The 14,751-nt window shown below is 37.2% G+C and overlaps 1 protein-coding gene across 1 annotated transcript in view; it reads right to left on the bottom strand.

Annotated features, from left to right (window-relative positions):
- The window catches only part of LOC125278735 (centrosomal protein of 128 kDa-like), a 168,896-nt gene extending 163,182 nt beyond the window's left edge, over positions 1–5,714 (bottom strand). Inside the window, exons 1-4 of the mRNA XM_048208080.1 lie at positions 5,577–5,714; positions 5,056–5,229; positions 4,874–4,960; positions 4,663–4,789 (exon numbers count right to left, since the gene is read on the bottom strand). Of these exons, the coding sequence (XP_048064037.1) occupies positions 4,663–4,789; positions 4,874–4,960; positions 5,056–5,211 (370 nt within the window). The 5' untranslated portion in view covers positions 5,212–5,229; positions 5,577–5,714. The remainder of the gene's footprint in view (positions 1–4,662; positions 4,790–4,873; positions 4,961–5,055; positions 5,230–5,576) is intronic.
- Between the last annotated feature and the right edge of the window lie 9,037 nt (positions 5,715–14,751).

Here is a 14,751-nt window from a genome sequence, read left to right as displayed (position 1 = left end):
ATGTTGAAATAACGAGATATTATGTCGTTATAACGACTTATTATGTTGAAATAACGACTTATTATGTTGAAATAACGAGATATTATGTCGTTATAACGACTTATTATGTTGAAATAACGAGATATTATGTCGTTATAACGACTTATTATGGTGAAATAACAACTTATTATGTTGAAATAACGACTTATTATGTTGAAATAACGAGATATTATGTCGTTATAACGACTTATTATGTTGAAATAACGAGATATTATGTTGAAATAACAACTTAATATCTTGATATAACGACATAATATCTCGTTATTTCAACATAATAAGTCGTTATAACGACATAATAAGTCATTATTTCAACATAATAACTCTTCATTATCTATCAAGTATGGTTCACCTATCAACGTCCACAGTGGCGCAACGCTAAAGTATTGAACCGCCAGTCTAGCTTTTACTGCGATCGCCGCGGTTTCGAATCCGCCTTTTGCCGAGTTCGTTCTTCTCTAGTTTCACATAACATATCAAAAAGGCATTCATTTTCAATAAAAATTAAAACAATGTTATAAAAGTGCAAATAACCTGCCTAACGAGTGTTTAATAACATCAAAAGTATTTATTGGGCAGGGTTAGCAGCATGTTCGATATTACCCACTAGAGGGCAGAATAAGACAGGGAATCAATTAAAGAATGCAATAGTTATGTTGAACTACTGTTACAATTGGTGCTCCAAAATCCCAGAGGTTTATCATGGGAATTTGCGTTCATCCCAGGCTAACCTTCATTGAGGTTAAATTTATTAGACCATAGTAAATAAAACAATTTACAGTGCAAATGTCAGGGGTGTCAAACTTACAGCCCGGTGTCCAATCTGATTTGAACTATAATAAAACATAGAGATGCACTAGTCCAGGGGCCAAAAACGTTTTTAAGCGGGTGGGTTTGCAAACAAACTGCTTTGTAATATTTTCTAAAGATATAAAAATCAAAATGGTGCTAATATATTGAAATAATAGGACCAAGTGTCTATTTACAGTAAGTGCAAATAGCGTCCCTTGTTGACAAACACTTTTACAGTTAGCTCCAATGTCTGGTTGGGCCACTGAAGTTTAAAAAGGGACAGTTGTAATTCGATGTATTCAGGGCATAACAATAGCATGAAGGGTTTCAGATTTTGGCTTTTACAGCGATCGCAGGGTCGAATCAGCATTTTGCAGAGCTACCCAATAAAAGAGCATTATTTTCTCATCATATACATTTTCAATAAAATGAAAATAATGTTCAAAAAGTGGAAATAAAATGTGAACAAGTTTCTATTGGTGGAAAGTGGAGGGGTAAATGCCTCCATTTTTGATATTATTGTCCTGAAAAAATACTGAGGTACAAATAGATCTGCCAATACCAGCCTAGATCTAAATACTATTTACACTTCTTGAAGAACGAACTCTTTTACATGGTGTCAAAAATATATCGCTATTTTCACCTAGCATATCGGAAAATGCTCTATTGTCATTTAGTATAAATAGGATGTCTAATAAATTTATGGTCTAATAAATTTGACCTCAATAAAGGTTAGCCTGGGATGAACGCAAATCCCATGATAAACCTCTGGGATTTTGGAGCACCAAATTGTAAAGTAGTTCAACATAACTATTGCGCTCTTTAATTGATTCCCTGCTTATTCTGCCTCTAGGGGTAATATCGAACATGCTGCTATCCTGCCCAGGCAGGTTATTTGCACTTTTATAACATTGCTTTATTTCTATTGAAAATAAATGCCTTTTTTGATATGTGAAGTGAAACTAGAGAAGAACGAACTCGGCAAAAGGCGGATTCGAACCGCGGCGATCGCAGTAAAAGCTATACTGGCGGTCCAATATTATAGCATTGCGCCACTGGGGACGTTATTACGGGAACGTCCTTTATCATACTTGATAGATAATAAAGAGTTATTATGTTGAAATAACGAGATATTATGTCGTTATAACGACTTCATATGTTGAAATAACGTTATAACGAGATATTATGTCGTTATAACGATATCTTGAAATAACGAGATATTATGTCGTTATAACGACTTATTATGTTGAAATAACGAGATATTATGTCGTTATAACGACTTATTATGTTGAAATAACGAGATATTATGTCGTTACGACTTATATGTTGAAATAACGAGATAACTTTTCGATTTTTTTTAACGACTTTTCCCTCCCTACCAAGTTTTTTTTTTTTTTTTTTTCACCATGCGGTTCAGGGCTTCCGTAATATTGTATTGAAAGGGAAAAAAGATTTTTTTTTTTACCTAGACGTTTTAAAATAACACATTTTAGAGCTGTAATTGCAATACCGTGATACAGTGAAACCGTGATATTTTTGCTCAAGGTTATCATACCATCAAAATCTCATACCGGCCCATGCCTAGAGAGGACAGACGTGTTTTGTTTATGCTTGTAAAGGCTTCATCACAAAGCACGCTCTCGCGGTGTTGCCATGTTCACTTATTTCAAGAGTTTTTGAGCATGTTGTTTAAGCTCGGCTCATAAAGCGATCGAGTTTACAGAGTTATTAATGTGAGCAGACGTGGGTCACAATATTTTAGCCTTATTTTCAGCATAACACATTTCGATTTGTTTCAGTGTATAATAGGCTTGTTCTTGTTCACTGTTTTTCTAGAAAGATCTGGAAATACTCAGTGCTCGTGCTGCTTTCCCTGTGATTTCTTCACCACAAATACAGAAGATAAACATCTCTGATACACATTAAAAAACGTCATTAATAACTAGTTCAGTTTGGCTCCGTACACACTGCATAGAATTTCTGTAAATGCGGTGTTCACTACCTGTATTTTTCGGGAGATAATACAGTTGTAGAATGCGGTTGTCACTCCCATATTTTACTGAACTGTGTGTGAACAGAAAGCATTTAAGCACCAAATGGTGAACTGACAACTGAATTTATCTGCACAGTGTACGTGGCAGTGACTACTATGATCCTTCAGAAACCATTCTAATATTCTGATATGGCACTCAAGAAACCTTTATTATTGTTATTATTAGGAGATAAGGGCCCCTAAATTCCCAGAAGCCTATATAAATCATAACCTATTCATTTTAATCATATTTTGTTTGGTCAGGATATCACCATTAAAGTTTTAACATTATTATTACATCTGCACGAATGCGGGCCCCCCCATCATGGGTTAGAGTGGACAGTTCCATTAGTAATGCACATGTGCGAACAGAAGGTTTAGAGCTACAGCAAGTGCAAGCTCATTAACAGCAGAACTTTGCTTATAAAAATATTAAAATACATTTAGCTCTAATTATTTTAAATTGTCATTTTGTCAAATTTCTGAAATGTGTTATACCATTGACATTACCCCGCTCATTCATGGACGTACATTTATTGCATGCGGGAAGCAAGAACATAATGTGTCTAAAATGCATGAGCACAGTTCAGTGAAATGATAAAATTTGCCCTCTTTAAAGGATCAGCTCACTTCAAACTGAAAACTACCCCATGATTTACTCACCCTCAAGCCATCTTAGGTGTTTATGAATTTCTTCTTTCAGACAAATACAATGTTATATTAATAATAATCACCTTGATGCTTTATAATGGCAGTGCACGGAAACCACCTGTTTAACTCAAAAAAAATGCATCCATCCATCATAAACATACTCGACTTGGCTCCGGGGGGTCAATAAAGCCCTCCTGAAGCAAAGTGATGCATTTGTGTAAGAAACATATTCACATGTTATAAAGTAAAATAACTAGTTTCCACCAGACCGCCTTTAGGAAGGCCTAGGATGTTGCATAAGCGCTTTGAACTGTAAGAGACGTTACACTTTCTTCCTAAGTTGAATATGGCAGCCATAAAATATCAGCCTTGTCTGGTGGAAGATATTTTACTTTATAACTTGTTAAATATGGATACTTTTCTTACACAAATGCATCGCTTTGCTTCAGAAGGCCTTTATTTACTCCCCGGAGCCATGTGGAGTATGTTTATAATGGATGGATGCACTTTATTTTCAAAAAGGTGGTTTCCGTGCACTGCCATTATAAAACTTTGGAGCATCAGTGTGATTATTAATATAACTCCGATTGTATTCGTCTGAAAGAAGAAAGTCATATACACCTAGGATGGCTTCAGGGTGAGTAAATAATGGGGTAATTTTCATTTTAAAGTTAACTAATCCTTTAACTTAATGCTGTTAAACTGAATGCATGTATAATTGTTTGCTAAAAAATAACCACAACATTAAAGGGTTAGTTCACCCAAAAATGAAATTTCTGTCATTAATTACTCACCCTATATATTAAAATGATGACAATAATTACATTACATTACATTAAGATTTACAGTTTATTTACAAATGTGTTCCTTATATTATTTTTATTTGCTTTATTAGTGAGAATCAGTGTAAATTTGTTAGGCTTAGTTGTTCCCCTCTCATGTTAACTTAGGTTAGGGCCCCATACCTGGAATTGCTTAGGGACTCACTAAGTCAGCCCCTGGAAAAGATACTAGTAGTTTTGGTGGGAAGTATATACTGTGCATCATGTATTAGCATTAACACACTATTACTAATAATAATGTGTACAAATAATAAATGTATAGACAAGCTTCCACTCATTTAATCAAGCAAGTTATAGCCTGTGCTGTACCTGAGGCGCTGCCATCTTCCAAGTCACTGGTGTGCAGTGTGGAGAGGGAGGCGCTCCACCCACCGGTGGTCCTCCTCAGCCGCTGCCCCTGCAGATGCTGGATGGACTCCTCTAAGCTCTCCCTCAGCTAGAACGCAGGACAAGTACTCAAAACAACACCCTTATCCGAAATCAGAGACAATCCCATGCAACTCTGGGTAGCAATACTCACCGTCGCCATGGTTTCAGCTTGGTCGTCTGTGTGTTCCTTATACTGCCCCAACATCTGATCCACTTTGTTTAGATTTCGGCTTGTATCCTGCACAAAAGTACAAGCTTGCATGTCAAAAGACCCTAGTGATCCCAGCTGTAAACAACAGAGTAGACATTCACGTATAGAAAAGGTTAGCTTACCTGTAGAGTGTTTGCTAAAGTGTCAATTTTGTCTGATATGTCTGATACATGCGTATCCCTAGGAAACCTGCTGTCAGGCCTTATTCGTCTCTCTTTGACCCGCGATCGATGCCCCCTGGGTCTGTCATAGGTGTCAGATTCACTGGAGGAGTCCATGCTGACATGAACCAATGGCTGAAAATAAGCAACAGCACTAAACTGAAATCAGAAACATTTCCAATCTTGACACATGCATTATATGTTTGCCTAGCTATTAGACGCGTGTAATTACACATAGCGAGAAAGTATTCAGATTAATTAAACGTTTAAGGCTGATGATCACTGGTCTAATCAATTAAATCGTCAATTTTTTGAAAATCAAGATCTTGTAAACACTCGACTTGGCACAGAGAACTGACGTAGAACTATCAAGCTAGTTAGCTTTGTGCTTACAGCCTTTATTTGCTGAGATGTTACAAAGCCTTGTCCGTTTGTATAATATAATACCGAATCACATAATTATAAAACTACAAGAAACGTACATAAAAATACCCCTACTCGTGTACCCAGCGGTTTGATGGTTATCTTAGGTGATCAATGTAAGACACCGCCATCCTCTGCTATGGCAACTTGAACTGGCCGCCTAACAGGAATACAACAAATGCTATGAATCATGGGAGTTGTAGTTTTGCCATCGGCGTCGTACAGGTTACGTTTCAGAACTCCTTCATATTATATTATATTATATTATATTATATTATATTATATTATACACATTTTTAATAATTTGTTTAAAATAGTACATGTGTTTTAAAAAATATTTTAAAAATTATTTTATTGTCTGGGGTGCAAACATCCCAAACATCGAACGGCCCTGATTGCGCAGATCTCCGCGTTTGAAGACAAAAAAAGTTTAGCATTTTAGAAAATGCAGCTTATATATTACACATAATTGACACATTTGGAACATTTACATATTTGTCATTTACATTTGTCATAGGCTATATAATTGTCACAACTTTGGGATTTAGGCCTACATAGTTTGCTCACTTAAGATAGCCTATTGGCTATACACAAATATAATAAATATAAAATATATAAAATATTACCTATATACAAAAGAAATAAATTATTTAGACTACAATACATGTTCTTTGTGTTGTTTTAATTTTGATAATCCATTGTATGTTATAACCGAAATGAAAATTGACAATAATCCAACACTCCCCCTTACCTGTACGAATAATACACGCAATTATTAGTAGGGCTCAAAGACGGTTTTATATCGCATATAACTATTCAGTTCCCATAGCAACCGCAAGGGCGCCTCAGCCGTCCGTCTCACTCACAGGCTTTCTTACTCACTTGTTGACTCTCACACTCAAGCAAGTTTAATCTTTTAAACTGCTCGTCAGTGGTTTGTGTCACTATTTAAGGGTCCAAACCGAGTGGAGAGACTGTAGTTATCCAGCGGAAGAAAATACATTTATTCTTTATATCATGGCGACACGTGTGCTGTTAATGTTGATGCTGTCACCTTTGTGTGTGATCGGACATATGAATTCATGTCCTCATGGTTGTGAGTGTTCCCAGTGGAAAGCCTTCGCAGTCTCATGCATGGGCATAGATGTTATTCCAACGTTTCCCTCAATGACAGAAATCTTGTAAGTATTTATAATTTTATTTTTTATTAGTCACTTGTTATAGTAGCCTACATCAGAATGAGAAAAAAGTTAGGTACAATGTACTCATTGTGTTCATTTTGTAAACACTTTTGCTGCTTTTGAGGTGTAATATGGATATTGGGACAGGTTTCGTGGTATGTTAGGTTTAAGGGTCGGTTAACGTGTAAGGGAAGGATCAACAGTGTAATTATAGATGTAATTACAGAAATAAATTACAGCTGTAATTACATAAGGTATTTTTTAAATATAGTAGCCTACAATGTAAAACATGTACACAATAAAGTACATTGTATCAAATTATTAATTTAAATGGTACATAGTAGTTAAAACATAATTTAAAGTAGGACCATTTAGGCTATTTAATAAGGTTATTATTATTATTATTATTATTATTATTATTATTATTAGTATGCTTTTATGGTCATTTTGGCAGTTTGGCACAGGATATTCACATAAATAAGAACCACAGATCATAAGTGTGTTATTTTAATTTAATTAAAATATTATTGAACAATTGTATTAATAAATCATTGGTACCGTATAATTATATAATGTAGCCTACAGAAACAATTAGCCTACAGTGTGACATTTTAGTGGCATTATAGTTATATAATGTAAATGTTAACATTAAAACACAATTCAGATAGATGGATAGACTTTTCTTGCTTTCTGCTTTCTATAAGTGCCTTGAAGGGGATGCTGAATTGCTTCCCACCTAAAGTTTGTTTATGGTTGTTGGGCGTGTGGGGGGGAGGGGGTTCCCTGACTGTATCAGCCCCAGGACTGTTTATTGCAGGGGTCATCAACTATATTTGTCCAAGGGCCAGAATTTTTCTCTGCAGACACTGTAAGGGCCAGATACTCGTAAATATAAAATAAAATTCGAATTGTATCCTAATATGTTATTATTTGATATACTAATTCTAATTCCAAATTTATTTTATTTTTTACATATTACCTGTACTGCAGCAAGCCACCAGGGGGCGATAGCGATATTTTAGGCTTCATATTTGTGAGGCTGTCAAGCTGTCCATCACTGTCACGCAATTGTGCGCTAATCCCAGGCAAGGAAAATTTTGACATTTGTGAAAAAATGAGCACGTGAAACAATAAAAGATGTTCAATGAGAGAACGCGTTTATCGTCATTCTTGACTGAAGGCAGGCTACGGCACAAGCTACTTTTCAGAAGGGTTTTTTTTTTTCGTTAGATTTAAAAATAAACAAATATGGAACGGACCCGAATATTCAAATATTCGTTCGGTGGGTTGGTATTCGATTTGAAAATTTGACATTCGAATATTTTTTTATTTTATTTTTTGCACACCTGGGATCCCCCGCGAAACGATTCTCATTCCCCTTGAATAAGGCCGGCGACACACTGGCTGCGTGAGCGTCTCAGCTGCGTGGCGTGTCCGTTTTTATTTCGGCTCCCATATTTAACAGGTTGGAGTTTGCACACTGAGACACGCGTCTCAGGCGCGCTCGAGCCACGCGGAAAACGCGTGCATGCTAGAAATAGAACCGACGCGTGTTCCAGCAACGGGAGTGTTCAGAACAGCGGAGTTTGTATGGACCGAAGTGCATGTCTGAGCTTGTGTTTTGTTGCTTTGACACTGTGGAAAATACAATAATAGAAACAAAATGTATTAGCATTTTTACCCGTTATTATCAATCTAAATTAATCTCGTTTTTAATTTAACTTAATTTCGTTTTTCTTTATTTAAATTTCATTTTTCTTTATTTAAATTTCGTTTTTTCTTTATTTAAATTTCGTTTTTGTTTATATAAATTTCGTTTTTTCTTTATTTAAATTTTGTTTTTTCTTTATTTAAATTTCGTTTTTCTTTATTTAAATCTACCCTTACTGTGCCAATTTGTTAGTCAGAAAAATATTAGACTACCTTAAAAGTATTGCTTAATTTAACAGACCTGTGTGTGTGCGTTTTATATCACTAGTGCAGTGTCCGTTCTCGGAGCATAAGCCCTGCCCGCGTGAGGTGCGCCGCTTCCCGCTCGCGCTGTTCTGACTGTAGTTTACTAAAAGTTTATTAATTCTGAATGTGTCCCGTCTCGCGTGTCCATCTATATTGCACCAAATGCGACACTGCACTGCCTTGTGAAGTCGATTGGATGAACGGTTCTCGAAATAATAAAAATGCAAACGGACATACAGACACAGATTCCTGCCTTTATTAGAGAGAAAAATATGTTCAGCCCCTCTCTCCGAAGAGTCGATGTTCATTACTACCGAAGCTTCGAAGCTCAAAAAATGGTATTCGGACCAGCCCTAAACTTTTTTCCTCTTACAAGGCTATTCCTGAATTCAGTATTATTCTGGGGGCCGGATGGAAATCTCTGGCGGGCCGGATTTGGCCCGCGGGCCGCCAGTTGACGTTGCATGGTTTATTGTTTATTGTGTACTCTGTGAATTCACAGTCCTGTCCAGGGTGGGGATGGGGACTCGTCAGGTCGGATCTCTCTCCCTGTAAGCTGAGGGATTAGCAAGTGAGATCTTGGGAGGTTGAGTTTGAAATACCAGAGAAAAATTCAGACCTCTTACCCTCAGCTCAGTAAATTGCCACCAATTCCACAGAAATGAACTGCCAACCCCGATTGGCAACATGCTCTGATTTTTATCACCTTTTTTCACCTTGTGGACCAGGGCTAGCCCAGGCTCCCCCCTCTAAACAAATTTAGAATAGAAACTTTATTGTCATTATAAAAAATATAATTAAATTTTGTTTAGTAGCTCTCAGAGACCAGCAGCCTCAGAAAAAACAAAAAGAAAAATAGAATCTACATAGTATGAATAACTATATAACTATATCTTTTTCCTGATGGAAGTGGTTCAAACAGTCTACAGTTATGACCTGGGTGAGTTGAATCCTTGATGATGTTGCTAGCCCTCTTATGCAGACGGCTAGCATAAACTGTGTCCAGATTGGGAAGCTGGATTCCCACAATCCTTTGTGCAGTCTTGACTATCCAGGCCAAATCTCTTCGATTCTGTGTAGTGCAGCTAGTATACCACACTGTCACACAGTGGCAAAGAATGCTTTCTATTGTACTCCTGTAGAAATTTACCAAAAGCTCAGATGGTACTTTGGCTTTCTTGAGTTTTCTCAGGAAGAAAAGCCTCTTGCTGAGCTTTCTTCATTACATACTGAGTATTAACAGTCCATGTTAAATCGTTTGTGATAATCAGGCCCAAGAATTTGATGTTGGTAACTTTTTCAACTTCCTTCTCCATTTATATAGAGTGGGGAAGGTGTCGTTTTCCTGGTTTTCCTGTAGTCTATGATGATTTCCTTTGTTTTGGTGGTGTTCAAAACCAGGTCACTATCTGAACACCACTCAACTAGGTGTCATCAGCAAACTTCACTATAGTATTAGAGGAGTGGATGGATATACAGTCATGTGTAAATAAAGTGAAAAGGGCTGGGCTGAGGACACAACCCTGCGGTACCCCTGTATTCAGGGTGAGAGTGGATGAAGTACAATTACCCACCCTGACATTCTGTGGTCTGTTAGTAAAAAAGTCCAAAATCCATGAACAAAGTGAATTAATCAATCCAATGTTGCTGAGCTTGTTCACCAGTTCATGAGACACTATTGTATTGAACGCAGAACTAAAATCCACAAATAACATCCTAACATATGTGTTAGGATGCTCCAGATGGGACAGGCTTGTGTGGAGCGTGTTTGAAATTGCATCTTCCGTTGATCTGTTCCGACAGTAGGCAAACTGATGGCTCTCCAGATCAGTGGGAATATTGGCTTTGATGTAAGATAAAACCAGCCTCTCAAAGCACTTCATAATAATTGGTGTCAAGGCAACTGGACAATAGTCATTGAGACACCTAACTGCTTGCTTTTTGGGCACAGGAACAATAATGGTGGATTTAAGACATATGGGGACTACAGCCTGCTGCAGAGACAGATTGAAAATGTTAGTAAGCACCTCTGCTAGTTGATCAGCACATGACTTCAGCGTACGACCCAACACCATGTCTGGTCCTGTTGCTTTGGTGATGTCGATTTTCTTAAGGGTGGATCTCACCTGATGACACTCAAAAGCGAGTACAGGCTCCTCCCTAGATGTTGGTACAGTCTTAGATTCCACTCTGCCAGTCTTGTTATCAAAGCGTGCAAAGAACTGATTCAGGGTGTCAGGAAGTGTGGCGTCAAAGCTGGTCTGTTTTGTACCACTCTTGTAATCCATTACAGTTTTAATACCTCTCCACATGCTGCGAGGGTTATTATTTTTTAAAGTGGCCTTCTATACGCTGCTGGTATCTGTGCTTGGCTTCTTTAATACCCTTCCTCAGTTCTCTTCAGGCATTACTATAAGCCAGCTTATCCCCTGACCTGTAGGCAATGTTTTTTGCCTTGAGTAAGGACCGCACATGTCTGTCAAACCATGGTTTTTGGTTTGGGAACACCTTTACGGTCTTATTGGTCAACACAGTATCAGTACAGAAGGCTATGTAAGCTAAAACGGATGAGCTATATTCCTCCAAGTCTGTACCCTGTGCAAACAACACCCAGTTTGTATTTTCAAAACAGTCCTGCAATCGTGAAATTGCCTCTTCACTCCAGACTTGGACAGTTTTAACAGTGGGTCGTGTTCTGCCTGCAAATGAGAGATCTGTAGGATGGAATCATTTCAATTGAGATATAGTTAGATAGGCCAAGATGTGGAGATAGAATAGCTTTGTAATCTCCTGGGATATTAGTATACACTTTTTTCTTATCCCTAGTTGGAAAATGTACACTGCTGAGTAATTTGGGCATTACAGTTTTAAGATCCACAGTTTTAAGATTCTGCTATGATCACAGCTCCCTCTGGATATGCATTCAGTTGGCTGTTAATGGTGTCATGCAGCTCCTCCAGAGCTAGCATAGCATTAGCCCGTGGAGGAATGTAAACAGCTTTGATAAGAATAACAGTAAACTTTCTTGGTGTGTAAAAAGGTCTGCATTTCAAAAAGTCAGATACTCAATATCAGGAGAACAATGTGTTTTAATTATGTCCGTAGACGTGCACCAAGCATTATTAACATATATGCACATTCCTCCACCTTTGCTCTTACCGGAGTCGGCCGTTCTATCCGCTCGGTAAACGGAGCAGCCATCTAGGTCGATGGCGGCATCAGGGATAGCACTGTCCAGCCAGGTCTCTGTAATCACAATAATGCAGCTATCCATGAAGTGAGACGTAATTCTTAGTCATAATTCGTCCATCTTATTGACGAGTGACCGAGAGTTCGCAAGAAAGAGACTCGGCAGCGCTGGCCTGTGTGGATTAGCCTGTAACCTGGCTCGTACACCAGCTCTCTTGCCTCGCTTCTGCTTCCTTTCCCTGCGCCGCCTTTGCAGCCTCCCAGGTGGTATGGTATCTTAAATTTGACTTATAGTCACCTGAAGAATAACACAAAAATGAAATTAGAAATTAAAGTGCACATCAACAAAAAAGTCCAAAAAACTATTATATTTTCAGAATTACAGAACAGTTTCAAAACTGAACACACCTGAAGGCAACAAAATAAAGGCTATATATTGTAATTTATTTGTAGATACCCATTTATACAAGCATAGCCTATATTGTGTATATGTAAAAATATACATAAGTGAAAGTGAATCTTATATAAATTTAGTTTTTCTTAGTCACTTTGGTACGTTTCACAGTTGGCATTCTCAAAACTTGTTTAACCCTCTGGAGTCTGAGGCTGATTTGGGGCTTGGAGAAGTTTTGAAATGCCCTGACATTTGTGCTTTTTTCAGTTGTTCATAAACATATAAATGACAAAAGTGTCATTACACTGTATTCAGCACAAACTAGGCTACAATAATATGTGAGGAACATGTATCTACATTTTTGAAGGAATAATGTTTATGCGTGGTTATTGAAAAAACAAAAAACTTAAGTCACTGAAATAAGGTCAAAAAAAGTATATTAAATCTGTGTTCACAAGACTTTGGGTATTGTAGACTAGAGTTTTTGCTTCAGAATTATGTAAAAATTATGCTGCCTACTCCTTCATATAAAACAATATATTGATTTAGTTTTTGTAAGATACTTTTTGTCAAGAAACACAGTATACGTGGAGGCGTGAATCTGCATGAATAATGGGCAATTTACACCTGAGAAGACAAAAGAATCACATAATAATGACCTGAAATGACTTGCATATTAATGAGGCCTTTCAGTCAGGTAAGCTGTGAAAAAAACCCTCTGTAATAATGTCTCAGCTCATCATAAACAGCAATACTGTGAAATATTATTACAATTTAAAATAATGGTATTCTATTATATTCTTTAAAATATAATGTATTTCTGTGATGCAAAGTGTCTGAACAATTATGTTACCTCTATGGCATTTCATATAGGCTTTTAGCTTAAAAGCATGCACATTTGGAGAAATATTGATGGATTCTTATATATTTATGTCAATTTTCTATACTGAGAAGTAATATTTATTGTCATCACTATGAGTGCTGGATACTGTGTTTTCAATTCATACTTGCAGCCGGAGGGCACTCTCTGTACACCTTTAGTCCACAAATTATTCTAAAGAAGAAGAGGACATTTCAGGAATGGTGTTTTCAATTCATACTTGCAGCCGGAGGGCGCTCTCTGTACACCTTTAGGCCACAAATTCATATAAAGAAGAAAAGGAACTAGGAACTAACGGCATGTCTTCTAGAGATCGCTAACCATTGCTTTAACATCCAGATAAACATTTTTCAAGACAATAAATACACGATTGAGATGATGAATGCATGTATTGCCTCTGAATTTGCCTCTGAATAGCGCTGGCTCCGTGGGCGTGGCCGCATTAGGGGATAATGAGCTGAATCACAGACTTCTGACATGGCTCTCTTTTCATACAGATTACATAAACACAGAATATTTGTTTTCGATTTGACTTGCACGATTTAAAACCTGACATTTCAACGTTTCTTTAGATGTAATTGTCATTTTTTTTGTCATTAGTATTCATAAGTTACAGTTCATTTTCTATCAGATTGGACTTCGTTCAGAGGGAGAGGAGAGATCACGCATCATGTTAGTTTTCTTTATTTTACAAAAAGCACAACATTGTGTTTTTACTCTGAGTGTACACAAATAAAAGAAGACATTCTATAGTTTCAATTGATATATTACTTATGTCTCTATGACAAGAAATGATGGAGTATTTTAAGTCTGTTTTGCTGCAATGTGAAAAAAATCCTGCAAAATGCGCCGGCGCGTTTTCAGACCTCAGGGAGTTAACCTCCACATCATTTCGTCACGTGCACATCATAAAAAGAATTTCTTAATCTTATGAACAAATTGACAATGCTCATGTACATTTATGCACTTGATTAAGAACAATTGTCTGCTGTTTCCTACGTTATCATTTGCTTATGCCGTGCTGATCAAAATATACTGGTTCTCTGTTCTCTGCCCCCCCCCCCAAAAAAAAACATCTAGGCATTAGTTCATCATTCATCCAGTTCATTAGTTCATTAGTTCATTAATATGGTTAAACTAGTTGTCGTAATCTGCCAATACATTGCTATTAGATTTTTTATTTTTTATTTCTTTAAATGTGTAAATATGTCCAGAATTGATTAATTGACAATTGAGTGGTGCTTATAGTGGCCTATCTGATTGTTGTCTCTGTGATAACCTGTATTTGTAAGTGTTGCGCTCTAGTAGGCTCGCTTTCTTTCTGAGGAAAGAAAGGTGGTCGTTCAACCCCTGTTGTAGTTCTGCGGTTGCTGAGGCGGCGCATGAGCTGGACGCTTGGGATGACGGCGATAAGCCCGAGTGTATGTAGATTGAGCAAACAGAATTCCCTTTCTCTCTCCCCCCCTTCTGCAGCAGACATTTTGTCATGCACTACGCTTTGATGCTTCATGCTACCAAGCATTAGTCTGCCCAACTAATTACTATTTTGTTCTGCTCAGCTGCTGCTTTGAGCTGCAATAAACGAGTGGATGAGTTCACGTAATTAAGAGTAATTCCCATGGCAAGTTGTTTTA

This window comes from Megalobrama amblycephala, linkage group LG11 (genome assembly GCF_018812025.1).
Source record: "Megalobrama amblycephala isolate DHTTF-2021 linkage group LG11, ASM1881202v1, whole genome shotgun sequence".
Taxonomy (NCBI): Eukaryota; Metazoa; Chordata; class Actinopteri; order Cypriniformes; family Xenocyprididae; genus Megalobrama; species Megalobrama amblycephala.
Note: the sequence above shows the minus strand (reverse complement) of the source record. Positions and strands in the feature narration are given on the sequence as shown.